The sequence below is a fragment of the Polyodon spathula genome, chromosome 8 (assembly GCF_017654505.1).
Source record: "Polyodon spathula isolate WHYD16114869_AA chromosome 8, ASM1765450v1, whole genome shotgun sequence".
NCBI lineage: Eukaryota > Metazoa > Chordata > Actinopteri > Acipenseriformes > Polyodontidae > Polyodon > Polyodon spathula.
The window spans coordinates 8,937,071-8,958,132 of record NC_054541.1 but is presented as its reverse complement, the minus strand read 5'-3'; the positions used below and the strand labels follow the sequence as shown (position 1 = coordinate 8,958,132).

Here is a 21,062-nt window from a genome sequence, read left to right as displayed (position 1 = left end):
CCAGCTGTCTCTCTTTCCCTCTCTCCCTGTCCAACGCTGCCAGACACTAGCTCTCAACGGTGAGTTTAGGAACGATTTTAAGAGTTGTTGCTTCTCAGCGTTGAGTTTAGGAACTCAGCCAAAGTAACAACTAGAAAATTACATCATTGCAGCTGAGAGTTTGGAAAAGGAAACAGGCAGATAGTCAGTGATAAGCGCCAAAGTGCTACTCAAATGTTTTAAATTCAGAAGTGGCGGGACTCAAATATTTGAAACTGAGAAGTGGAGGTACTTGGTACCGGCGAGTACCGCCCCATTTCAAGCACTGAGTGTATCAGCTGTGTTTTACAGTGTTTTTAGAAGGCATGTATGTGCATACAAGAACACTGGAGTTTGACACTTGATCTGGCACAGCACGTTTTATTGCAGTGTTTAGCCACTTCAAGTGAATCACCAAGATATACATGCTCCACCAAGACAAGTTTGGCAAGTTATCCCTGAGAAATTATCCTGTCCAAACTATTTTCCTTCAACTTGAAAACCAGAACGAAGTCACATTCTGTGAGATCTAATAGACATTTTAAACAGCATCATAAAATTACATTGCCTTTTTAATGCTTCCTTTGCATTTGATACAAAAGTATTCATAACAACTTAATACATGCTTTATTAAAGTCTTGTAACACTTTATGACCACATGTGCAATTCTTTACAAATACCATACTTTGCAATCCTGACAAACTACCCAGTTAGGTTTGATGGGTCCAGCTATGCTGTTCAACCAAAATGCACATGGCACAGTTCTTTTTAAATATTGGAATTCTACAGAACATTTTTGTGGTTGAATCTTCTGGAGGAAGATCTTACCTCCACCTTGTTATTTTAAACTGCTTTAGAGAGCAGAAGAAAATCTTAATCAGGTTGACACACCACCACTGCATCATCTTTAACTGTTAAACCATCATTAGTACTCATTTTAGAAATACTGAAAGAAACTTAATTACTTTTATGACAAACATGCAACAAAGTCTTCCTCGCAGTCTTCAAACAGAGAAAATGGCTCCAGACATTGAGCAAGACATCTAATCCAAACGGTGGAATTTTTACATTTCTAAAACGATTCATTTTATGCAATGGAGAGACAGAGCTCAAGCCTTTGGGATGCTGACAGGATTAATGGTAGGTTTCACAAACCCTGATGAGCACTAATCTTGGACCATCCTAGCCTAAGGCAACATGGCACACCAACCTCCTTTACATTATAGGTCCCAATTTCTCATTTAATTTAACAGGAGGCTCTTACCCCTTGTCCGCCAACAAACACCTCTTCTTTCACATCCTTGTAAAACATCAAGGAATTTATATCTTTTGGCATTTGAGATCAGTTTGAAGACAAACATGCGAAACACTAAGAAATTCTGCCCAGAAAATAATTGAAGGCAGGTATTTATTTATTATTTGTCATTATTATTTTTATGGAAAAGTGAACCAACTCTCAGACAATAGTTTGATGAGCTGCAGTTTGTAAATATTGTGTTTATGTACATATGAGAAAAAACAAACTTTACCTGTACATTAATGGTATGTATTATTTTATACCAGTAAGCACTTTCTGATCTTAAAGCTGCAGTGTCCAGAAACAATGTCCAATTTTACACTCCACTGGGCTTCTTCAGATTAATACCCTTTTTCCTATAGCCACATAAGCAGAATGTGTTGACAGCCAAGTTTGTTAACATTTACAATTAAGTTGGACACAATTGAAACTTACAGGTTAGCAATACATATAAAAAAAAAACAAACAAAAATGTAATAAGCAACAAGCTTCTTTATGTAAAAAGATACTCTCGTACAGGACACAATTAAGAATGTACAAATTCTTTACGAATACTGTAGCAATGAATTTGTATATTTTAATTTTACAAGAATCTTAACTATACAGAACAAACCTAAAAATGTGTGTCCTTTTTAAAATCACATTTCTGTTCATGGCCACCAGTAAGTGAACTGACCTTAAATCTAAAGCAGAAATAGAAATGTTATGGATTAAACATAAAAAAAAAGGCACATACTTTTTTTTTTTTTTTTTTTTTTTTAAATCTAAAATGAATTGCCAGGAGAATATTTGGGGGGGGGGGGTTTGACATGGAATCATGGTTTGCACTATAAAAAAAAAAACCCACACACAACAGACATTACCTTTAAAGCCTGAGCGTGTTCTATCTTAGCTGTGCAAGGGTAAATAAAGTAGAAAAATAATTTATGTTTAGTGTGCCGTTCAGAACGTGTTCTTGATTTTTGCAGCAACGAGGACGAGGATCTCTCCGATCTTCTTCTGCCAGTTGAGGATGTGCTTGGACTGCTCACACCACAGCTCCCCGTGCCGCGGCTCGACGTTCTCACAGCGCTTCATCACCTCCCCCTGCTGCTCCTGTAGAGACAGGACCACGCACACATCACAATTCACAGTCCACATGTCCGTTTAAAAATACTAGACACTGCTGACTTAGCCATCTCCTGCAGTGTTTGACTACCCCCTGTATATTAATATTAAACAATGATTTTAGTTTTCATCACGCATACAGACTGCACTGCATTTTGGGTACATGCCAGTAAGCACAGTTTTTGTGCTGCTCCTGTTCCCGGTAAAAGACCCCATACCTCAGTTCCATGTTGCAATTCAAACTTGTAGAAGAAAGCCCAGGCATCTCCCAAATCAGGCTCAATTTTAACTGTCCTGTGAAACCACTCTCTGGCTTTGGTTATCTTTCGTTCACTCCAGAACAACCTGCAAGAGAAATCAAAATCATCCTCATTATCATTTCTGGGCAGCTAATCGATTCAACATGCGCATGTAAAAGAAACAGCAGATCCCACTGACTTGCACGTGCATTTTCAAATTATAACAAACTGGTGAAAAAGCATGCAAGTTGTCGGTATAAACAGAGGTTCATTTCAGGTTTTTGCTACACAACGCAGCGTGTTATAATGTGTCATTAAATTGACTTGGTTTGTTGAGAACACAATCATGCTTACACCCGCTAATTTCAGTAAATCCTAGTGTAATCTATTTACATCAACTTACTATACAGACATTTTTTTAAGTACACTGCTCAATCATTCACATACTTTGCAACTGCCAGTAAGACATGGGGATCATGTTCGCATTTCTTTAAAGCGTCGACACTCTTGGTCTTTCTTTGCGGTCTAGCTTCAAGAAAAACTGCTTCAGCCCAAAGTATTCCTAAAAAAAAAAAAAAAAAAAAAAAAAACAGGTTAGTGGTTACACACACACCTTACCCTTTTTCCCCATTTCCAACACACCACTGTGCAAGCTTTTTGGATCCTCACAAAGACAGGTGAAAAGTATGGAAAAGGCCAAGCCTACAGAACAGCAGCTAACACCCCCTACCAGACCAGTTGCCTCTTCAATTGTAGGCATCCTCTGACAAGTTTACATATTTTTATAAATTCCAGCAAAAGCAGACACTCACAATGATCTAACCACGGAAGAATTTTACAAACCACTAACTCCGCCTTTTTCTAGCATCATTAATTCAAACCATTGCGAGTTTTGTAGAAAAAATGAGTTTTTCATTTTTCTTTACTCTGTGTGCAGAAAGCTCAGGATTAGTGTTAGTGGAATTATCAGGGAGTTCGGTGGCACTCCAAGTGCTATGATGGCATAATTTTTTTTATTTATTTTATTCTTAAATCCTAAACCACAGATTTCTATGGTCCTGAACCCCAGCATGCATGAACGCAGGTCCAAGCTAAAATCCCTTTTAACACTAAATAGTTTTGCATATGAATACATCCAACATTTAAAAACATCACTTTGAAACACTTTTTTAAATCATCAACATCAATATTTGTATCTGTGTAACTGATTGACACCCATATGGAACTGCTAATTGGGAGCATGTTTATACAATGCTGCTTATCACTTTGTCCACCAGTTAGTGAACCATTATAACAACACACAAATAATAAAACATGCTCCTCACAGACCTGGCTAACACCTTACTCAGAAGCACAATCTTTACGGGTTGGTGAGAACGTTAGCATAAACAGCTTGGGGATTACAGGAAATACAGCCTGCCAGCGATTACAAGCTCACACCTGGTGTGCTGGTCCTGTAGCCTGAGTTCAAGAGGAGCTCAACAGCCTGTTCTTGGCCTATGGCAAGTTTTCATTTCCATGCCAGGCCCTCAAATCATGAAAAGTTTGACTTTCTGGACAAAGCATTGCATTTATTCATATTCTTTTAGAAAACCAATTTGCTTGAATAACCGTTCAAAATGTTTGTATAGCTAATTGAGTCAGACAGCATACAATAGTTAAAACAAACAATTAAAATGCTAGTAGAAAACGTATTATAAAATCAAGCCTGCTTCATACATTGGCACAGAGAATCTCAGTTGGCGCGAACTTGGAAGGCTTGTTTTTGGCATGATTTGACATTTAAAATCAAATGATGATTTAAATTCGCCCCTTTTAGGAACACTGTGAAACTATGAAGGTTCTTGGTGAAAACATTCCAGTTAAAATAAAAATAAATTAAAAGAACACCCTAGATTTAACCCACATGTTTAATATCTGAAAGATACATCTTACTCACTTGTGTTAAAACTTTCTCTTAAAGTTTTTGCCACGGCAGACTACACATGAAGCACTGTTAAGCCGCAACATTTCCCAACTGTACACAACTCAACTCTATACCAATTTAACAATCTCAATGAACCATGTGATGCCAAGCCTGAAATTCCGTTACTACTTTCCAAGGCATGAATCAGCTTGCTGTCCATTTCTCATAACACCTGGGCAACAGACTATTAAACAACTATTTTCATGCAGCTTCTACATTTAAAAAGAAACACACTGGCATTTACACTTACAAAACAGTAATCTATGTGAATCAGTCATATAGTACACTAGTCATACTTAACAGTTTACATCATTCATATACAGACTTTACACACCAACTACATTCTCCTCATACAGAAGTTAATCTGCAGGCTATGCATTTAACCAGCATGTGTTTTACCTCAATCAAAAGGTGAAACAAGCTAATAAGCTTTTAAAAAGATGTCATTTTTACTGCTGTAATCTTTGGAAAACACCTCGGAGGGTACAGCACTATAGTACAAACCATGCATGAAGTGCAATTCTAGCCAGAAAACGGACTGTCTGCACCTACAGCACATCACCCTATACAGAACTTTAGGGAGCTGCTATATATTCAAATATTCTAAAGGGTTCAACTAAACATTGTCATGGTCCTCTTTAAAACGGGATGTATTCAGGTTTAGATTTTGGTTACATGGGGGTAAACCTCTGGTCGTTGCTTCTTCTAGATGAGGAAGGTACAGCAGAGCTGCATTGCTTTAGCTTGTTTTCATCCTGCTTCAATTGAACCATAGCAGGCACTTCTGCCCTGCACAGTGTGACCTATTTGTCTCTTCAGGCCAATTAGTTTGCAAGATATTTTGCATTTATTGAAATGAAAGAGACAACGCAAAGATCATAATCTGCAGCAGACTTAGAGGAATTCATGGAGGAATTTATGGCACCCCAGATACATTTGTATGACATTTTGCTCCCCTGCCTATGCAGTTAACCTCTGCTTAATGTAAACGGTGCTTACCAGAGTTGGGACATTCTTGGAGTGCCTTAGCCATCAGTGTGTTCGCAATGTTCTTGAGACCGGCTCTGTACTCCAGCCTTACAGACTCCAGCCTGAAACAGTAATGACAGTTAATCCAGAACAGCAATAACATGATAGGCAATCAAAATACATTTGTCTTGATACAAATAAATAAATAATTGAAATTCCCACCAAGTGGGATTCATAATAGGCAGATTTAAAAGACTTGTCACTGAAACAATAGTAAAACACAGCCACAAACCAGAGCTCTGGGTTCTGGGGGTTTTTCAGACGGGATTTCTCCAGGATGGCTCTGGCTCTGGTAAGCTGCCCGGCTTTCTCTTCCAGGCTGGACAGCAGCAGCCACAGAGGCATGGACTGCGGGCATTTCTTCAACTGGAACAGCAATAAGGAACCAAGAGTTAAAATATGATTTGGCCAATAAAAATGCATTTTACACATTCAGTGCAAGTATGAACGGTGCTAATTGTACAGAGAACGGAACTATACAAGACTATAGATTAGGTACAGTCTGGATTGCATGGTGCAGTTGGTGCAAAAGGAGTAGATTTCCTGTTGAGTGAGACCCTTACCCCCTGGTTGTAAGCCTCTCGAGCCTTGTCCATGTTTTCAGTCTGCTCCTCGATCTGCCCCTTCATCATCCACAGCTTAGGGAAGTCTTCATAATGTTTCAAAGCCTCACAGCAAAGCTCCTGGGCTGCAGCGATATTTCCCAACACCCACTCTAGCTTCACAGACTTCATAAACACCTGGAAACACACCAGCCACAGAGAGGCATCAGAGACGATACAAAGAGTGCCCTGTACATAAAACAGTTTAAGAGCACTGCGTTTACAAGCAGCAGTCAGGGATAAGGGCAAGGATTTCCAAAGACACGCAAAACACAAAAAGGACAGTGCACAGATGTTGGGGTACATAGGCTGCAATCAGCGTTTCAAGGATGAAGAGAAACGCTTAGTCAAGTACGAAATTACAGACACGAATCAGTATGTCCAACACACTTGTAATACAGCATTACAATAACATGAATTTCCCATCTAAAACATTAGCACTTGAAAAGGAATCTTACCAACATGTAAACCAAGTGATTGTTAATTTCATACTGTAAACCCCTGAAGCGTGAAACTGCAACAGGATTACAAGCCATTTCAATTTCACTGCGTTCAGTAATCCATGCTTTCCCGTTGTACAGGTTTCACTTACACTGCAGGCAACAGAGGCAGTTTTAGCCACCGATGCAGAAGACAGTGCTGGAACCCTGGAGATAAGCCAAGGTATGAAAGGAACAGTGCGAAATGCTTTCCCTCTCTGGGAAGTATCAGGTTTACAAGCCTCGATGCACCATTAACTTAAGTAAACACAGCTGTATACCCAGCGCTGAAGTGGATGGATAGAGAAATATATATATTTTTTTATTTTTAAAAATCGGCAAATCACACTTATGCATTTAATACATAATATGCTGAATACTGTGCATTATGTCACTTCTCTAGAGACCTGGCTGTTGCACTGCTCCATAGGTGTCCATACACCATACATTTTTGTTTATTCAAAGATTTAAAAGTTGTCTTAACCCTACACAAAAATCAAAACTTCAACTTCCTCTCAAGCGCAGGCTGTGCACTCACTGTAGTTCGCCGTGAGGTCAAACCCCTTTCACAAGAGACTTCCGTTTCAGCAACTGCTCTGAGAATGCCTTTCAGCTTAGATGTTCTTAGAAGTTGCCTCAGGGCAAACCAAAAGGTTGTATAAAATGGAGATGAATGATTTTATAATTCAATTGCCAAGTTTACATTAAGTACGGTACGTTCTTTTCTTAAATTAAAAGGTTATCAAAAGTACATGTAGCAATTAATCTTCATGAAACCCAAATACACATCTGGAACAGGCGAGCTCTCTGCAGAGTGATCAACACCCTGGCTGGTTTGCTTACCCTTGCAGTGGGGGCGCTGCTCCTGGCTTTTGCCAAAAGCCTTCTTGCTCTTTCATATTCATTGTTTTCAGACTCAAGCTTCACAGCAGCCAACCAAATTTCCTCGCTGTTCGGATTTGCCTAAAAGAGAACATGCATTGTACTGCCACTGACATCAAAGGTATGGTGCAATTACAACAAACATGCAGGAGTCATTAAACAGGCTTTACAAAACTGTCGGCACTAAATAAATGGCTACGTCGATTTACATTTAATTATTATATTAAAAGGACCCCCCCTTGGAGGTCAATGGGTTCTCAAAGTGGGTCTTGGTGAGAGCTACTTAACTAAAAATAGAAAACTATCTGCAGCAGATTTTTTTGTCCAAATATGCATGGTGCATTCATCAACCATACCTGAAAAGCCAGTGCCAAAATGCTTCTGGCTGCAGGGACATCACCTGCTTGCCACTTCGACTTTGCACCCATCAGCCACAGGACCTCAGCCTTCGGGCAGTGAGCCACAGCCCTCTGTAACAATGCCTCCAAAGACTCCCTGCAACAAAACAGCTAGACAGTTACCCTCACAATAAACCAGACGCTATAAAACCATTTACCCGGTGTTATCACTATATTCACACAATATCTACAGACAACTGAAGACAGCTGTTGTTGTTAATTGATGCTTTTATAGAATTTCGATGAAGGTCAAAGAGATTAACACATGCTTTATTACTGTTGAGTGTAAATGTTGGGAGGGCTGACAATTAGCCTATTGCTTAGCTGCAGCAGTTGCACATAAGTCAAATGGATTAAACTCCCATTAAAAATGTAACCACATCCAATGGTGAGCCAATGGCCAATGCCAACAACTGAATGTAGAAACCAAACAGCATACATTGAACTTGGTGTTCACTACAAATTAATAAGATCCTGTGCTGCTACCCATTATCAACATAAGTCAATACTTCTACTAGGTGTGGTCTTTAGTCAGACCATTGTAACTCAAGAGTACCTGGTTCCATGGTTCTTCTCAAAGTATGCTGCTCTCAGCCACACACTCTTTTTGCTGGGGAAGACCTGCAGAGCGTGGGCATAAATGGCTCGTGCGCACTCCAGGGCACCATGGGAAATGCACTGGGGAGGGAGTAAAAGCAGTAAGAGAATGAACATACTGATCAAGAATGTTATCACCAACTGTCAGTCAGTTTACAACTACTGGCAACCGATGTCTGAAAATAATTTGGATTTGCCTGGCAGGATTATACAATACTACTAATATCATTTAAAATGGATTTGCCAAAGTATATATTAAATAAAGGCAACATGTTTTGTTTTTTTAATTATGCAGGTAATTCCTGGCAATGTTTGACTGCATGCAAAACAAGAATGCATACACTTTCTGCGTCTTCCATCCAGGTGTGCTTACAGTCCTCCTCTTCAATCCCGATGCCGATCACTGCTCTGATGACAGCCTGACAAGTTGCCACGCTGCCAGCCTTATCGCACTCCTCTGCATCCTGAAAATCAACAGCATGGTGTTGTGCTTAAATACATTTCAAATGTAAAAAATACACATACAAGAAATAGAACAGTAACTCACATCAAGCTGACCAAAATTCTGAAACCTGGTGGCTTACCTAGTTAGTGTTTTGGACTCTCAAGCATGAAAAGGTGTTATATTAGTTTGTTCTGTTAAAACTCCTGTCCTCTAAATGCTCTCTTCTCATTTTAGTGTCCCATGACATTAAACTGTAACACTAACTTCTAATATCTAAACAGGCGCCAGATCAAAAAATGCAAAGTGTCACATATATTTAGAGGCGTCCTCACAGCAAGAAAAAATATGTATTTAATTAAAAGGCAACTTTGCATTCTTCCACGTCTTGTTCTTAATGGTGTAACAAATGCCAAGTGGCCTGTGCACAGGCCAGCCAAGTCCTAATATTCTCATGGGTGCCTGGCAGTTTTAGAGGGAACGTCTCGAAGGGAAAGAAAAGAAAATAAAAACTGCTACAATAATTGGCCTTATGATAAATAACCCAGAGTAAAAACTGTTCATTAGTGCTGGCATGTTTATCAGAAACTACCTGAAATCATAAAACCCTGCTCCTTTTTTTTTTTTTTATAAGCAAGAGTGAGTGTCACTCATTCATTTTATAAATGACAACTATATCCCATTTCCAGATGTTTTTCTTGTACCAGCACGTCTTAACATGTACAGCTGTCACCCATGTGCATAGAACACATTAAAGTAAAAAAAAAAAAAGCCGCTTTTTTCTTTTTTTTTTTTTTTTTTTTTTTTAAAGCAGTTGCTGAGTATGATCATTTTTGTGACTTATAGTAAGCCAATATGGGTATGTATAGAGCATCTCTTAATATGAAAGACATTATATTGCACCGCCAGAACCAAACTGCGAAAAGACAACCCACAACTGGGATTAAATTGTTCAGAAACAGTTACAACGGTCTTAGTTTACTGTCTTTGTTTATTGCCACAAATATGAGTGCTTGTGTGCAAGATGCCGCTTATGGTTGTAGACCTCCAAAGAGCCTTCACCTGAATCCACTGCTCCCTGTTGATTTCGACTCCATTGGCCCGGAGAGAGGTGATCGCTCTGTCAATGATCTTCTCCACCATCTGAGTGTTGCCATTGGCTTCCTCCAGCTTGGCGGCAGTGATCCAGATGTGACGGTCAGTGGGAATGTTTTCACGAGCTTTGTTCAACACTCTCCTGGCGTTCTCATAGGTCTCTAGTCTGGCGAGGGCCAACCAAAGCTAAAGAGCAAACAAGAAAAAAAACTGGGTTAAATGAAGCAATAAAGGAGGCCACTGTGAACACAAGTACAGAGAACTCCACTTGGCATAAACAAGACAAACATGTTTCTAATTGCCCTGAAAGGCACAAGACATGGATTTTTTTGTTTTATAAATGCAAACAAATATACTGGGATAATTCCACTCTCCTGTGATTTGGTGACTGGAAAAACAAAACGCTGTCTAACACAGTGACAAAGTGCATGGCTGAGGTGAGACCTTTAAAAGGTCATTAATTCCTTGTACTGTCTAGCAAAATGACAGTAAAGTAATTAAGAGATATGACTTTGAATTCTAATCATGCTGAAGAGTGCTTTGTTTGCGACAGGAACAACGGTTGCACTCAGAAGTAGCGATAACAGGTTGTTTACAGATAATACAGACACCTGTCCATGAGAGACATTACTGAGTGGTAATATATTCTGACTAATATGTAAGACATTACTGACTATATATATTCTGAAGATACTCATATATATATATATATATATATATATATATATATATATATATATATATATATATATATATATACACACACACACACACACACACACACACACACACACAGTGCATATAGAAAGTCTACACCGCCTTAAACTTTTTTCACATTTTGTTGTGTCAGTCCCTCAAAGTTTCATGCATTTAAATGAGGATTTTTTCCCACTTATCTACACACCATACTCCACACTATTAAGAGTGAAAAAAGTTTTTATTGAGAAAAAAATTATATATATTAAAAATACAAAAGTCAAAAGATCATAGTTGGATAAGTCTCCATCCCCCCTGAGTTTATACTTGGTGGAAGCACCTTTCACAATAATTACAGCTATGATTCTGTACGAATAGGTCTTTACCAACTTTGCACACCTAGATTTGGCAATATTTGAATATGCTTCTTTACAAAACTGTTCAAGCTCTGTCAAGTTCCTTGGGGAGTGTTGATGGACAGCAATCTTCAAGTAATGCCACAAATTTTCGATTGGATTTAGGTCGGGGCTCTGACTGGGCCACTCAAGGACATTTACCTTTTTGTTCCTTAGCCACTCCATTGTAACTATGGCTGTGTGCTTTGGGTTGTTGTCATGCTGAAACGTGAACTTCCATCCCAGTTTCAGCTTTCTTGCAGAGGGCAGCAGGTTTTCCTCAAGAACTTCTCTGTACTTTGTTCCATTCATTTTCCCTTCTATCCTGACAAGTGCCCCAGTCCCGCCGATAAGAAACATCCCATAACATGATACTGCCACCACTATGCTTCACAGTAGGGATGGTGTTCTTTGGGTGATGCGCTGTGTTGGGTTTGCGCCATTCCATTTTAGTTTCATCAGACCACAAAACTTTTTGCCATATGGCTACTGAATCTCCCGAGTTTTTTTTTTTTTTTGTTTTGCCTAATTCAAAATGGGATTCAAGATGGGCTTTCTTGAGTAATGGCTTCCTTCTTGACACCCTACCATACAGGCCAGACTTGCTATTTCAGTTTTTATTTAATTAATTTTCTACATATTTCTAAAATATTTTTTTCACTTGGAAGTTTGGGGTAGGATGTGTAGATAAATTTTTTTTTTTTTTTTTTTTTTTTTTTTTTTTTTTTGTTTTTTTTTTTTTTTTATTTTTTTTTTTTTAAAAAAAATTTTTAAAAATATTATATATATATATAATTATATATATATATATATATGCGCATTTTAATTCCAGGCTATAAGACAACAGAAGGTGAAAATTTGAAAGGGAGTGTAGACTTTCTGTAGGCACTGTACATATGTGTAAAAAGCAAATTTAAAAGATTTTTTTATTTTATTTTCTTGCTCAAACATTTCTTTGAATGAATCAGTTATTGGTCTGAACCTTGTTGTTTTGGAGTTGTGGATACTGTTTGGTGAATATCCATATATTTTTAATGTATTTCTCTATTGTATTTGTTGTATTGCACAGAGACAGAACTGGCAACCAAGATTCACCAACCATCTAGTCTATAGTCCTATTCTTTTTAAAGTATAATTTGTGATATTTCTGTAAAAGTCCAATACCAAGGTCTTCAGAGTAAGTCTGAGGTATGACAGAAAGTCACTTGTCATCAGTATAGTTACCTCAACACTGGTTGGGCAGCACTCTACAGCCCTGCTGAGCATAATCCTGGCATCTTCGGGCTCCTCCAGTTCAACAGCCGCTTTCCAGAGAAGCACCGACTTGGAAACATTCTCGAGGGCTGCAGTGAGACAACACACAATCATGTTTTCAGTTTAAAAGTTCTTATTTACATTGGCTGTAAAATATTTACAGGATTGCAAGACAACAGAGTCCACAACTCATTCACAACAGCTTTCTGTTGGCAGCTGCATCAGGCATAGTACTAAGAAGATTCCCTAGAGTGTAAAGAAAGGCACTGAATATTCCAATGAAATACTGTATGCCATCAAAGAGACAGTGCCATGCAGCACATTGCAGGTACAGGGTGTAGGAATGAGACACCTGAGCCCATGCGAGTGAGCTTTAATACCTGGTCCTCCTTTTAATCTCTTGCTATTGAGCGCATCAAACACAACTGTGCCTGTGAACAGATTCCATTAAGAAATACGGGTTCTCACTTCCACTTGCATAAATGATTAAAAATGTTGAAAGAAAAGCTGTTCTCATAAGGCATCAATTACTTTTCTGAGGAATGATATTAAGTCTTATAGAAGTAGTGCCAGGAACTGCAAAACCACACTGGGTGACAAGAAATGTCTGCATTTTCCAATGCAGATGGTTGTTCTTTTTACAGTAAACAGGCAGGAAAAGGCTGCTTTTCTAGAACACGACTACTGCACTCTATTAACGTGCTTGCTCTCAAACAATGTGCCGATCGAATAAATAACAATAATAATTTCTTCCAAATTATTTTTGATACAATCCACATCCGGGGTGTGTACGTGTTTGCGTGTGTGCATCTGCTCACCCGTTTAAAACCTCTTAATGCAACCGCAAACAGTTTATCTAGAGTAACCAGTGTATCATGCCCCCAAAGGGAGGCTGATCCAGTCTCACATTCCTCTCCCAAACCCACCCCCCCAGTAGAAAAATAAATTATAATAAACTGCCAATTAAATGTCTGTCTTTTCTTGCAAAATGCTGTGCAAAGAAAAAAAGTAAATGTAATAAATGCTTAAAGCAAGTAGGCACAGATCGCCAGCAACAGCAGAAATGAAAGCTTTGTAAAAGAGGAAGCAAGCCATTAATCTATGTCATCAAAGTATGCTTCTTGAAACTTATATGGAAACATACTGGGCCAAGGGAAGCAAAAAATACCAGAAGCTCACAGATGAGACTAAAGATTAACTATAACTCAGTTTTATCAGATTGGTAGTTTTTCAGCTTTACTTTATTCCCAGCCAAGAAATTCAAATTATCAGGTTTTGGGGTTTTTTTGCCCAAAAAACAAAAAAAAGCAGCAGCTTGTCAGGAAGCATCTCCCAGCTGCAATTTTGAAATATTAAACCTTAATAAACTGCTTATTCTAAACAACTTCTCATATAACCAGCTATGACATCAAGACTATTTAAGCTAAAGTCTCAATCCCAAACTTGCCTGCAAATCACTTATATGTTCTCAGTTGTTGACACAGTTGATAAAACGGGTTTGATTGATTGCCAACACTTTCACAAGCAGAAAGTTTCACTCAATTTAAGAATGAAGTCTCACATATGGCTGTGTATAACTAAATACTAGGGATCTAGTCCAATGTAATGAACATGCACACGTTACAGTGAAAGTTCCAATATAAACTGTTTTTACTGTCTTAAGAACTTATTTACGGAGACCTTGTTTAAATCGTCTTTGTAACCATGGACACTTATTCTTAAATACATAAAAACATGACCATGGACACAGTACATACTTTGAAGAATGCTAGAGTACACATCAATTCACTAATACTTTATGAAGCATAGAATGCCTAGCAAGCAGTTTAGAAGGCTGAAATATTTACTTGCAGTAGGGTATATTATAGATAGCAAATCAACCCTTTGCTGCCCAGTGTCCAATATTTTTGATATCAAGAAAACAGTCATTAAAGAGGTATGGGAACACACCCAGGGCAGTGAATGGTTAGCGTGCATGCAAACGAAGCGACTCTGGTTGGCTCTCACCTTTCCGGAGGACGCGTTTCTTGGCCCGGACGTCTGTCTCAAGCTCGGCTGCTCGGATGTAAATCCGGACAGACTGAGGCAGGTGCCGGACAGCCTGGGCCACCACAGCCTTCGCCGTGTCCCCGGGCTGCAACCGGGCTGCTTCCAGCCACACGTCTTCACTCTGAAACACATGTGCATTTACGTTTCCCATTGTATGGGTTTATTGTAAATGTTTATAAAACCATCTACCCATCTACACCATCTACCCTTATCAAGCACATTCATTGAATAAATTAAAATATCACGTGTTTAAAGGTACTTATACATACACATACCCTGAAGCCTGGAGGCTGTCTCATATTTATGACATAGTAACGCCAGAGCCTGCAGAACGAATGTCCTGTAGAGTTCTGTTTCTAGCCCTCACCTTTGGGCACATCTCTGTGCCCTTCATAATGAGGTTCCTGGCGACCTGCAGTTTGCCTGTGACCTCCTCCAGTCGGGCCGAGGCAATCCAGGCAGGGGGGTGGTGTGGGTTAGTTTCACGCACAGACTTCAGCAGCAATCTGGCCTTCTTAATATCACTGGATTAAAAGGTAAATAATAATAATAATAATAATAATAATAATAATAATAACAATTACATAAGATGTCATCTTGTGCAGTTTGGCCAATTTCCAATGCGATTTATAATAATAATAATAGGCTGGGGTCAATTCTAATTCTAAATCCTCAAATTGGAACTTAAAAAAAAGGAATTGACCCCAACCCTGATAATCATAACTAAATATAATTCAGATTTTCCATTTTTAGTTCATTTTCAAAATGTACAGAATTTATTTTAAGAAGCGAAAAACTGATTGTCAGCTTACTTTATATCCCCTCCATGAGTTGGGATCATGGAGTTAAGATCGGTCAAGTAACCCTTGGGGTCCACAACTGTCTGCCCGCTCACAGAATCAGACACCTGTAGAAAAAAACGACTAACAATTTGACCAAGCGAAGCACAAGCGAACAAATGCTTGAAATTTTAAGCCACACGAGCAAGTGTCTAGCACTGGTTTCCCTTTTGTTGTTGAACTTTACTAATTCAATGTTCATTCGTTAAACTGGACAGTTTCAAATAAGCACCCAGAAGGTAATTAAGAGGAGTCACTCACCTGACTGAGCCGCATGTCCATCAAGGTGTTCCTGGCCTGGCCGATCTTCCTCATGTCCAGCTCCCCTGTCCCTGGGGTCATCAGTCCAGGGGTCATTCCCCCCGGAAAAGGAGAATTCAAACCACCAGGGAAAGCGTTCAAACTATCAAATTGCTACGATTAAACAGACAGACAAGCATAACTCCCGGGAACCAGAACGTGCAGCTTTAAAACTCAGTAGCACCCAAAATCAGACTTAAATGTTGTAAATATTTTCTGACCTCTAATCTTTAACATTTCATGCTGGAGTCAGAGCTTTGCAACACTTACCAAAATACTATGTGAAACACTGACATCTACTGGAGGATTTTAAGCTGTTAATACACAGACTATAGCAAAATAGAAGCATTTTACCTGGTGTTCCAATACATTCAAGTGGTCAACGCTGGCTCTGTTCCACCAAGGGCATTATGCCATCCTGGGGGTGAGTAGGCTTTGCTATGTATATAGCTAAAGCAGGGATGGAAACACATCTCCTATTGCACAGCAGTTTCACCCATTCCAGGTCTTAAAATGTGCCTTATTAGACACTGTGCATAGGTAATAAGCTCAGGTGTGTCTTATTAAACTCACAGCAAAACCAGGAACAAATCAAACTGCTATGTTATGGGAGCTTTATTTCCATCCCTGCAAAAGATACAGATCTGAATACTAACCGCTTGCCTCGGATCTACAGATGTGTTTTTTTCTCCAGACTGCAAGTGTTTGGCGAAGAAGCTGTCTGGTACAGGAGTCAGTTTTTCATGCCGTGGGTTCCTCTGCCGCTTGTTTCGGGCATCACCAACTTCAGGAATACTGAGCCACTCTTCCTCGGTGACCTCTGCCAGCTTCCTCTACATTAGAAACATTACAAAATTAACTTTTATGAGCAATCCTCTCAGTATTAACCGAAATCTTACCGGTAACACCACCAAAAAACCTCCATCACTATTGTAATATGTGAATGCAACACGTATTTGTGTGCAAGACAATGTGTACAACATATAAAGGCAATATTCCAATGTTTGAATTCAAAACTATTAACACCCCTATAGATTTAATTCCTAAAGATGTCCTGCAAAAGACAGATGCAGCACTTACACAAAATAAACAGTGCACAATATTTTAAGCATTCAGTTTAGTGTTTATAAGCACAGCCCAGCAAAGCGTGCAATTTTTGAACTACATGCCTTCAGATCGGAAAACTGCTGTTGAATTTTGGGACGCTCCATACGGTACTTCTCGATTTCCTCCTTTTCTCTCAGTTCCCTGGACAAGGATGAAAAAAAACAAAAAAAACCCCACAAAAACATGTATTTAAAAGGTAAACACAAAGCAGTGTTACCTGAATCTTTTGACATAGTAGTTCCCATTTTAAAAACCAAGTCAAGAACGCACAACTTAATTTAAATTTTATTTTATTGTTTTGTATATAAAGTGCTTTCTGACAACAAAGACCCTGTCGGACCCCAACTATGACACACATGAACTACACGTGGACTTTTAAAAAATATTATTGGGGAAGGAGAGACCTTGCAGTATGCAGTAGCTCACTCATTTAATTTATCCTGTATGATCTTTTTCAATAGATGGATGAAATTGTCATAAACTGTACTACAGCCAGTGATTTCTTGTATTTATTGAACGCATTTATTTTCCTCGTCAAGGACGACTTCTTATTGAAAGTCAGCACTTACCTTCTTTCTTTTCTCCTTTCATCCATTCTCCTATCAAGCGCTGAATAAATAGCATCTGCCTCTTCGTCATCTTTCTCATACGGGCCGCTTGAAAACAAGCTACCAGCGTATCCGTTAAACTGCATTTTTAAAAAAAGTTTAAAAAGGAGTGCAAACCCAAAGACTTTTTAGATCAACTTCATTCTCTTTGCACTAACTATATAGTTATTGATCCCCTTGAAGATATTTTGCTTGTATTTTATACTTCAATTAAGAATATGCTGACACTTCAAGGATGTGAAGTGCTTGCTGCATCCCCTAGTTCTGTAGACCAATGGTCCACCTACAATCAGACCATGTGACCAGCAGCAAAGGTACCAGGGTGCAGAAGGTTAATGTGTTTGAAATACTGAGGCACCCAGCAGATGTGTGACAAACTGCTTCTGGTGCATGATGCAAAAGATACAATATGTATTGTGAGCCATCTATGCTACGTGCGTTTTTTTGTTTTTTTATTTCTGGCCTCCTTCATAATTCAAGACACCATGGATATGCACTGTCCCACACCTCATCATAGTTGGTGTCATTGAGATCCTCCTCTTCGTCCTCCACCTTCTTCATTTGATCCCCCACGGTCCTCTTCCCTGGAGGAGCATGGCGATCGTCCACCGGGTCATTGGCATCTCGGGCAGGACCGATATCAGAACGTGTGGTGAAACCAGTAGCACTGGAAAACAAAAAGGGGGGGGGGGGGAAATGGGTCACCACTACTAAATCGCTGCACAAATATTCCTGGTACTAAAACACAGCATCAAGCTTAACCCTTGAGCAATAACAGCAATATTCTTTTTTTGGACTGTTTATACTGCATGTATTTCCAACCAGAAATAAGCTATTTGTTTTACTTAAATTTTACTTAATAAATGAGTCATCACTCTGTGTTAGTCAGCTACAGGGCATTAGAAAGAATACCAATAACACTGTTATTGAAGACAAATTAAAAACAGCGATGTGCAGTAGAGCAATGTTGATTCTGGATTTTTACTATATATATCTTTATAGAGTGTGACAGGTTATTGAACATTGTAAAAACAGGCACCTGCAGCATTCACTGTCATACAGAAGACTTACAGGATGGTGTACACTCTCCCAGATGTATTGCTAATGGTTGTTTAACGGTGTATCACACACAATATACCAATGTAGTTACAGTTCTGTTACTGATAACCCGCCCACCACACGTTTCCTTTACGTACCACGGCACTCAAGCGACATGCATAGTACGCATCGAAACAAAACAAAAACACAGTAAATCTGCCACACGAAGTTGCATACACCGACCGGTTTGGGTTAGCTAGACTCCAGAAAAGATTTTACTGCTATAAAAAGGTACAATGTAAAATGAAGGCAAAGGGGCTACCGCAGCCAAGCAAATGCACGTACCCTCTGCCGAGCCCAGGCACATATCCTAGCGGGGCTGGCATGCCCAGAAAGGGCTTCTTCTTCTTCTTGAGCGTGCCGGTCAGGGCTGTCGACGCGCCAGCAGCGGACAGGCTCGAAGTTAAGCTACCCCCACCACCGCCGCCGCCTCTACCTCCTCCACTTCCACCGGCGGAGGCACCACCGCCGCCTCTGCCTCCACCGCCGCCGCCTCTGCCTCCTCCACTTCCACCGGCGGAGGCACCACCGCCGCCTCTGCCTCCACCGCCGCCGCCTCTGCCTCCTCCACTTCCACCGGCGGAGGCACCACCGCCGCCTCTGCCTCCACCGCCACCGCCTCTGCCTCCGCCAGGCGGTCCTGTTGATTTCGAGGCCATCTTTCCAGTCGTTTCTTCTGCAGCTTCCCGGAAACGCTCGTCTTTAGGTCCCAGTAATGCGTCACGTTGGAGAGGTTCAGATCCGGTTTTGGTGTCTCCGTTTAGCAAGATAAATATCGAGTTAGCGCCCCCAGCGGCGGGTGGGGGTTGAAATTAAATTCATAACCCGTGAGCCTATCACTCAGTGGGAACGCAACTTTTTAGATTTCAGGACAAAACGGTTTAGTTTTGTAACGGTTTTTTTTATTATTTTGTTTTTCAGTTTATCTTATTCAATTGAATTAAACTGGATTTAGCAGTTTGCTACCTACAAACGTTTTATGAAACTGTCCGCAAGCTTCATTTAGCTAATGATACTGAAACAAGAGTTTTGGATTGGTATATGGAAACAAATTAAATAAAATGAAATCCACCCCATCCCCTAAAGATAAATAAAGAAAGAAAGAAAATAAAAGCTATGTGTTCTCATGAAAAAGTAAAAAAAAAAAAAAAAAAAAAAAAAATCACTTTTAACAATGAGTTTAATCAAAAAATGGAATTATGTTCGGTGTAATATATGCAGAAAGCAATATGAACACCAGAGGGCAGCAGAGTAATCAAAAACAAACTGCACTCAAATATGGAGCGATTTACTACGCCTCCAAAATTATCTGAGCTAAAGTTTCACCCATATTTGACCAATGGCATAACCATTTCTCTCACTTTTGATGTGCTGGTATCTAGTTCTCGTCCTTTAGTCCAGATTCACAATTATTTGAGATAATTGATTCAACCGATAATTTAGGATTAGGATTGCTGGAGCTCACACTACTGCAAATGTCTGTTCATTAAGAATGTGTTAACTGAATGCAATTTAAGATATGTTTAAATCTTTGGTGAGTTGTCATGCCCACACGCTAGTGAGCGTTTACTTTAATTATTTATATAAATGTTATTCAGTTATGTCATGCGTCATTTATTTGCTATTGATTATGCTACAATTATTCCACACCAAAACAAACACTTCATTTAGAATGAGGTTGCTCATCGAGACGTTCATTATTCTAGAGTTTGAAGCATGTCAGAAAAAAAAGGAATTAGGCTAACGTGTTATCTGTAGTGTTGAAAAAAGATTGGGTATGACTGCATTGCTCAAAATCAGTCCCTTATAAAAGTTTCACATAGTATTAAAGCATAGTGAAAACATGGCTAAGCATAGCTAACAATGAAGCTCTGGGAGGTATGTCAAAGGGTATTAAAAAACAGAACAAAAAAAACATGGCAAGCTGTTGTAAACTGTGAAATGGTTATAACGGTTCTAAAATTCAATCGGGGAATTGAAACATCTGTCAAAATTATTATTTATTTTTTCTCTCTAAACCTTAAAATGAGTTATAAGAGTATGTTAGTTTTTTTTTTTGTTTTTTTTTTTTTTTTTTTTTTTTTTTTTTTTACTAATTTACGTGAAATGTGTTACCATCAACCCTGCTGTCTAAACAACCTGCTATTAATATACTTCGGCAGCTTCTTTGAAATGAAATGAAGGCACAACAGTGCTGAGGGGGAAAGACAGATGAAGCATAAAATAAATAAAACCCTATAAAAGAAATGAAATGCTAACCCAGAGATCTCGTGGTCCCCTTTGATGTGTTCCACAAGAATACTTAGCCTTTGCAATTTGCCTCAGTCTCTCCCAGGGCACTGCACCTTTTTGGTCAATGTGCCTTTTGTGCTCCAGGACATTACTGAGGAAAGCAGAGACTGGAATAATGTAGCTGCTCCACGTTCACATGTAAGCCTTTTGGCAACAGGAAATTAAGCATTAAACCTTTGTAGGTAAAAAGGAACGCGCACTCAGCTTACATAGATTGTATTAAAATAGATTTCTCATAGCATGGACTATATATATATATATATATATATATAT

At 39.2% G+C, this 21,062-nt stretch overlaps 1 protein-coding gene across 2 annotated transcripts; it reads right to left on the bottom strand.

The window, feature by feature from the left end:
- Positions 1-383: 383 nt before the first annotated feature.
- On the bottom strand, positions 384-19,191 carry LOC121319316 (pre-mRNA-processing factor 6). 2 transcript variants are annotated; one of them, XM_041256624.1, is made up of 22 exons: positions 19,102-19,171; positions 18,783-19,038; positions 17,907-18,066; positions 17,361-17,479; positions 16,854-16,932; positions 16,341-16,517; positions 15,646-15,798; positions 15,358-15,452; positions 14,913-15,069; positions 14,504-14,666; positions 12,467-12,585; positions 10,119-10,337; positions 8,956-9,078; positions 8,574-8,695; positions 7,976-8,114; positions 7,581-7,700; positions 6,220-6,396; positions 5,889-6,022; positions 5,627-5,718; positions 3,109-3,223; positions 2,641-2,767; positions 384-2,410 (listed from the first exon to the last, which is right to left on the bottom strand). In XM_041256624.1, exons 1-22 carry the CDS (start codon positions 19,154-19,156, stop codon positions 2,258-2,260), a joined length of 3,054 nt encoding a protein of 1,017 aa, XP_041112558.1. In that variant the 5' UTR covers positions 19,157-19,171; the 3' UTR covers positions 384-2,257. The 2 variants fall into 2 exon arrangements, with proteins under 2 accessions (XP_041112558.1, XP_041112557.1); XM_041256623.1 differs by having other exon boundaries at positions 18,783-19,191.
- Positions 19,192-21,062: the final 1,871 nt, after the last annotated feature.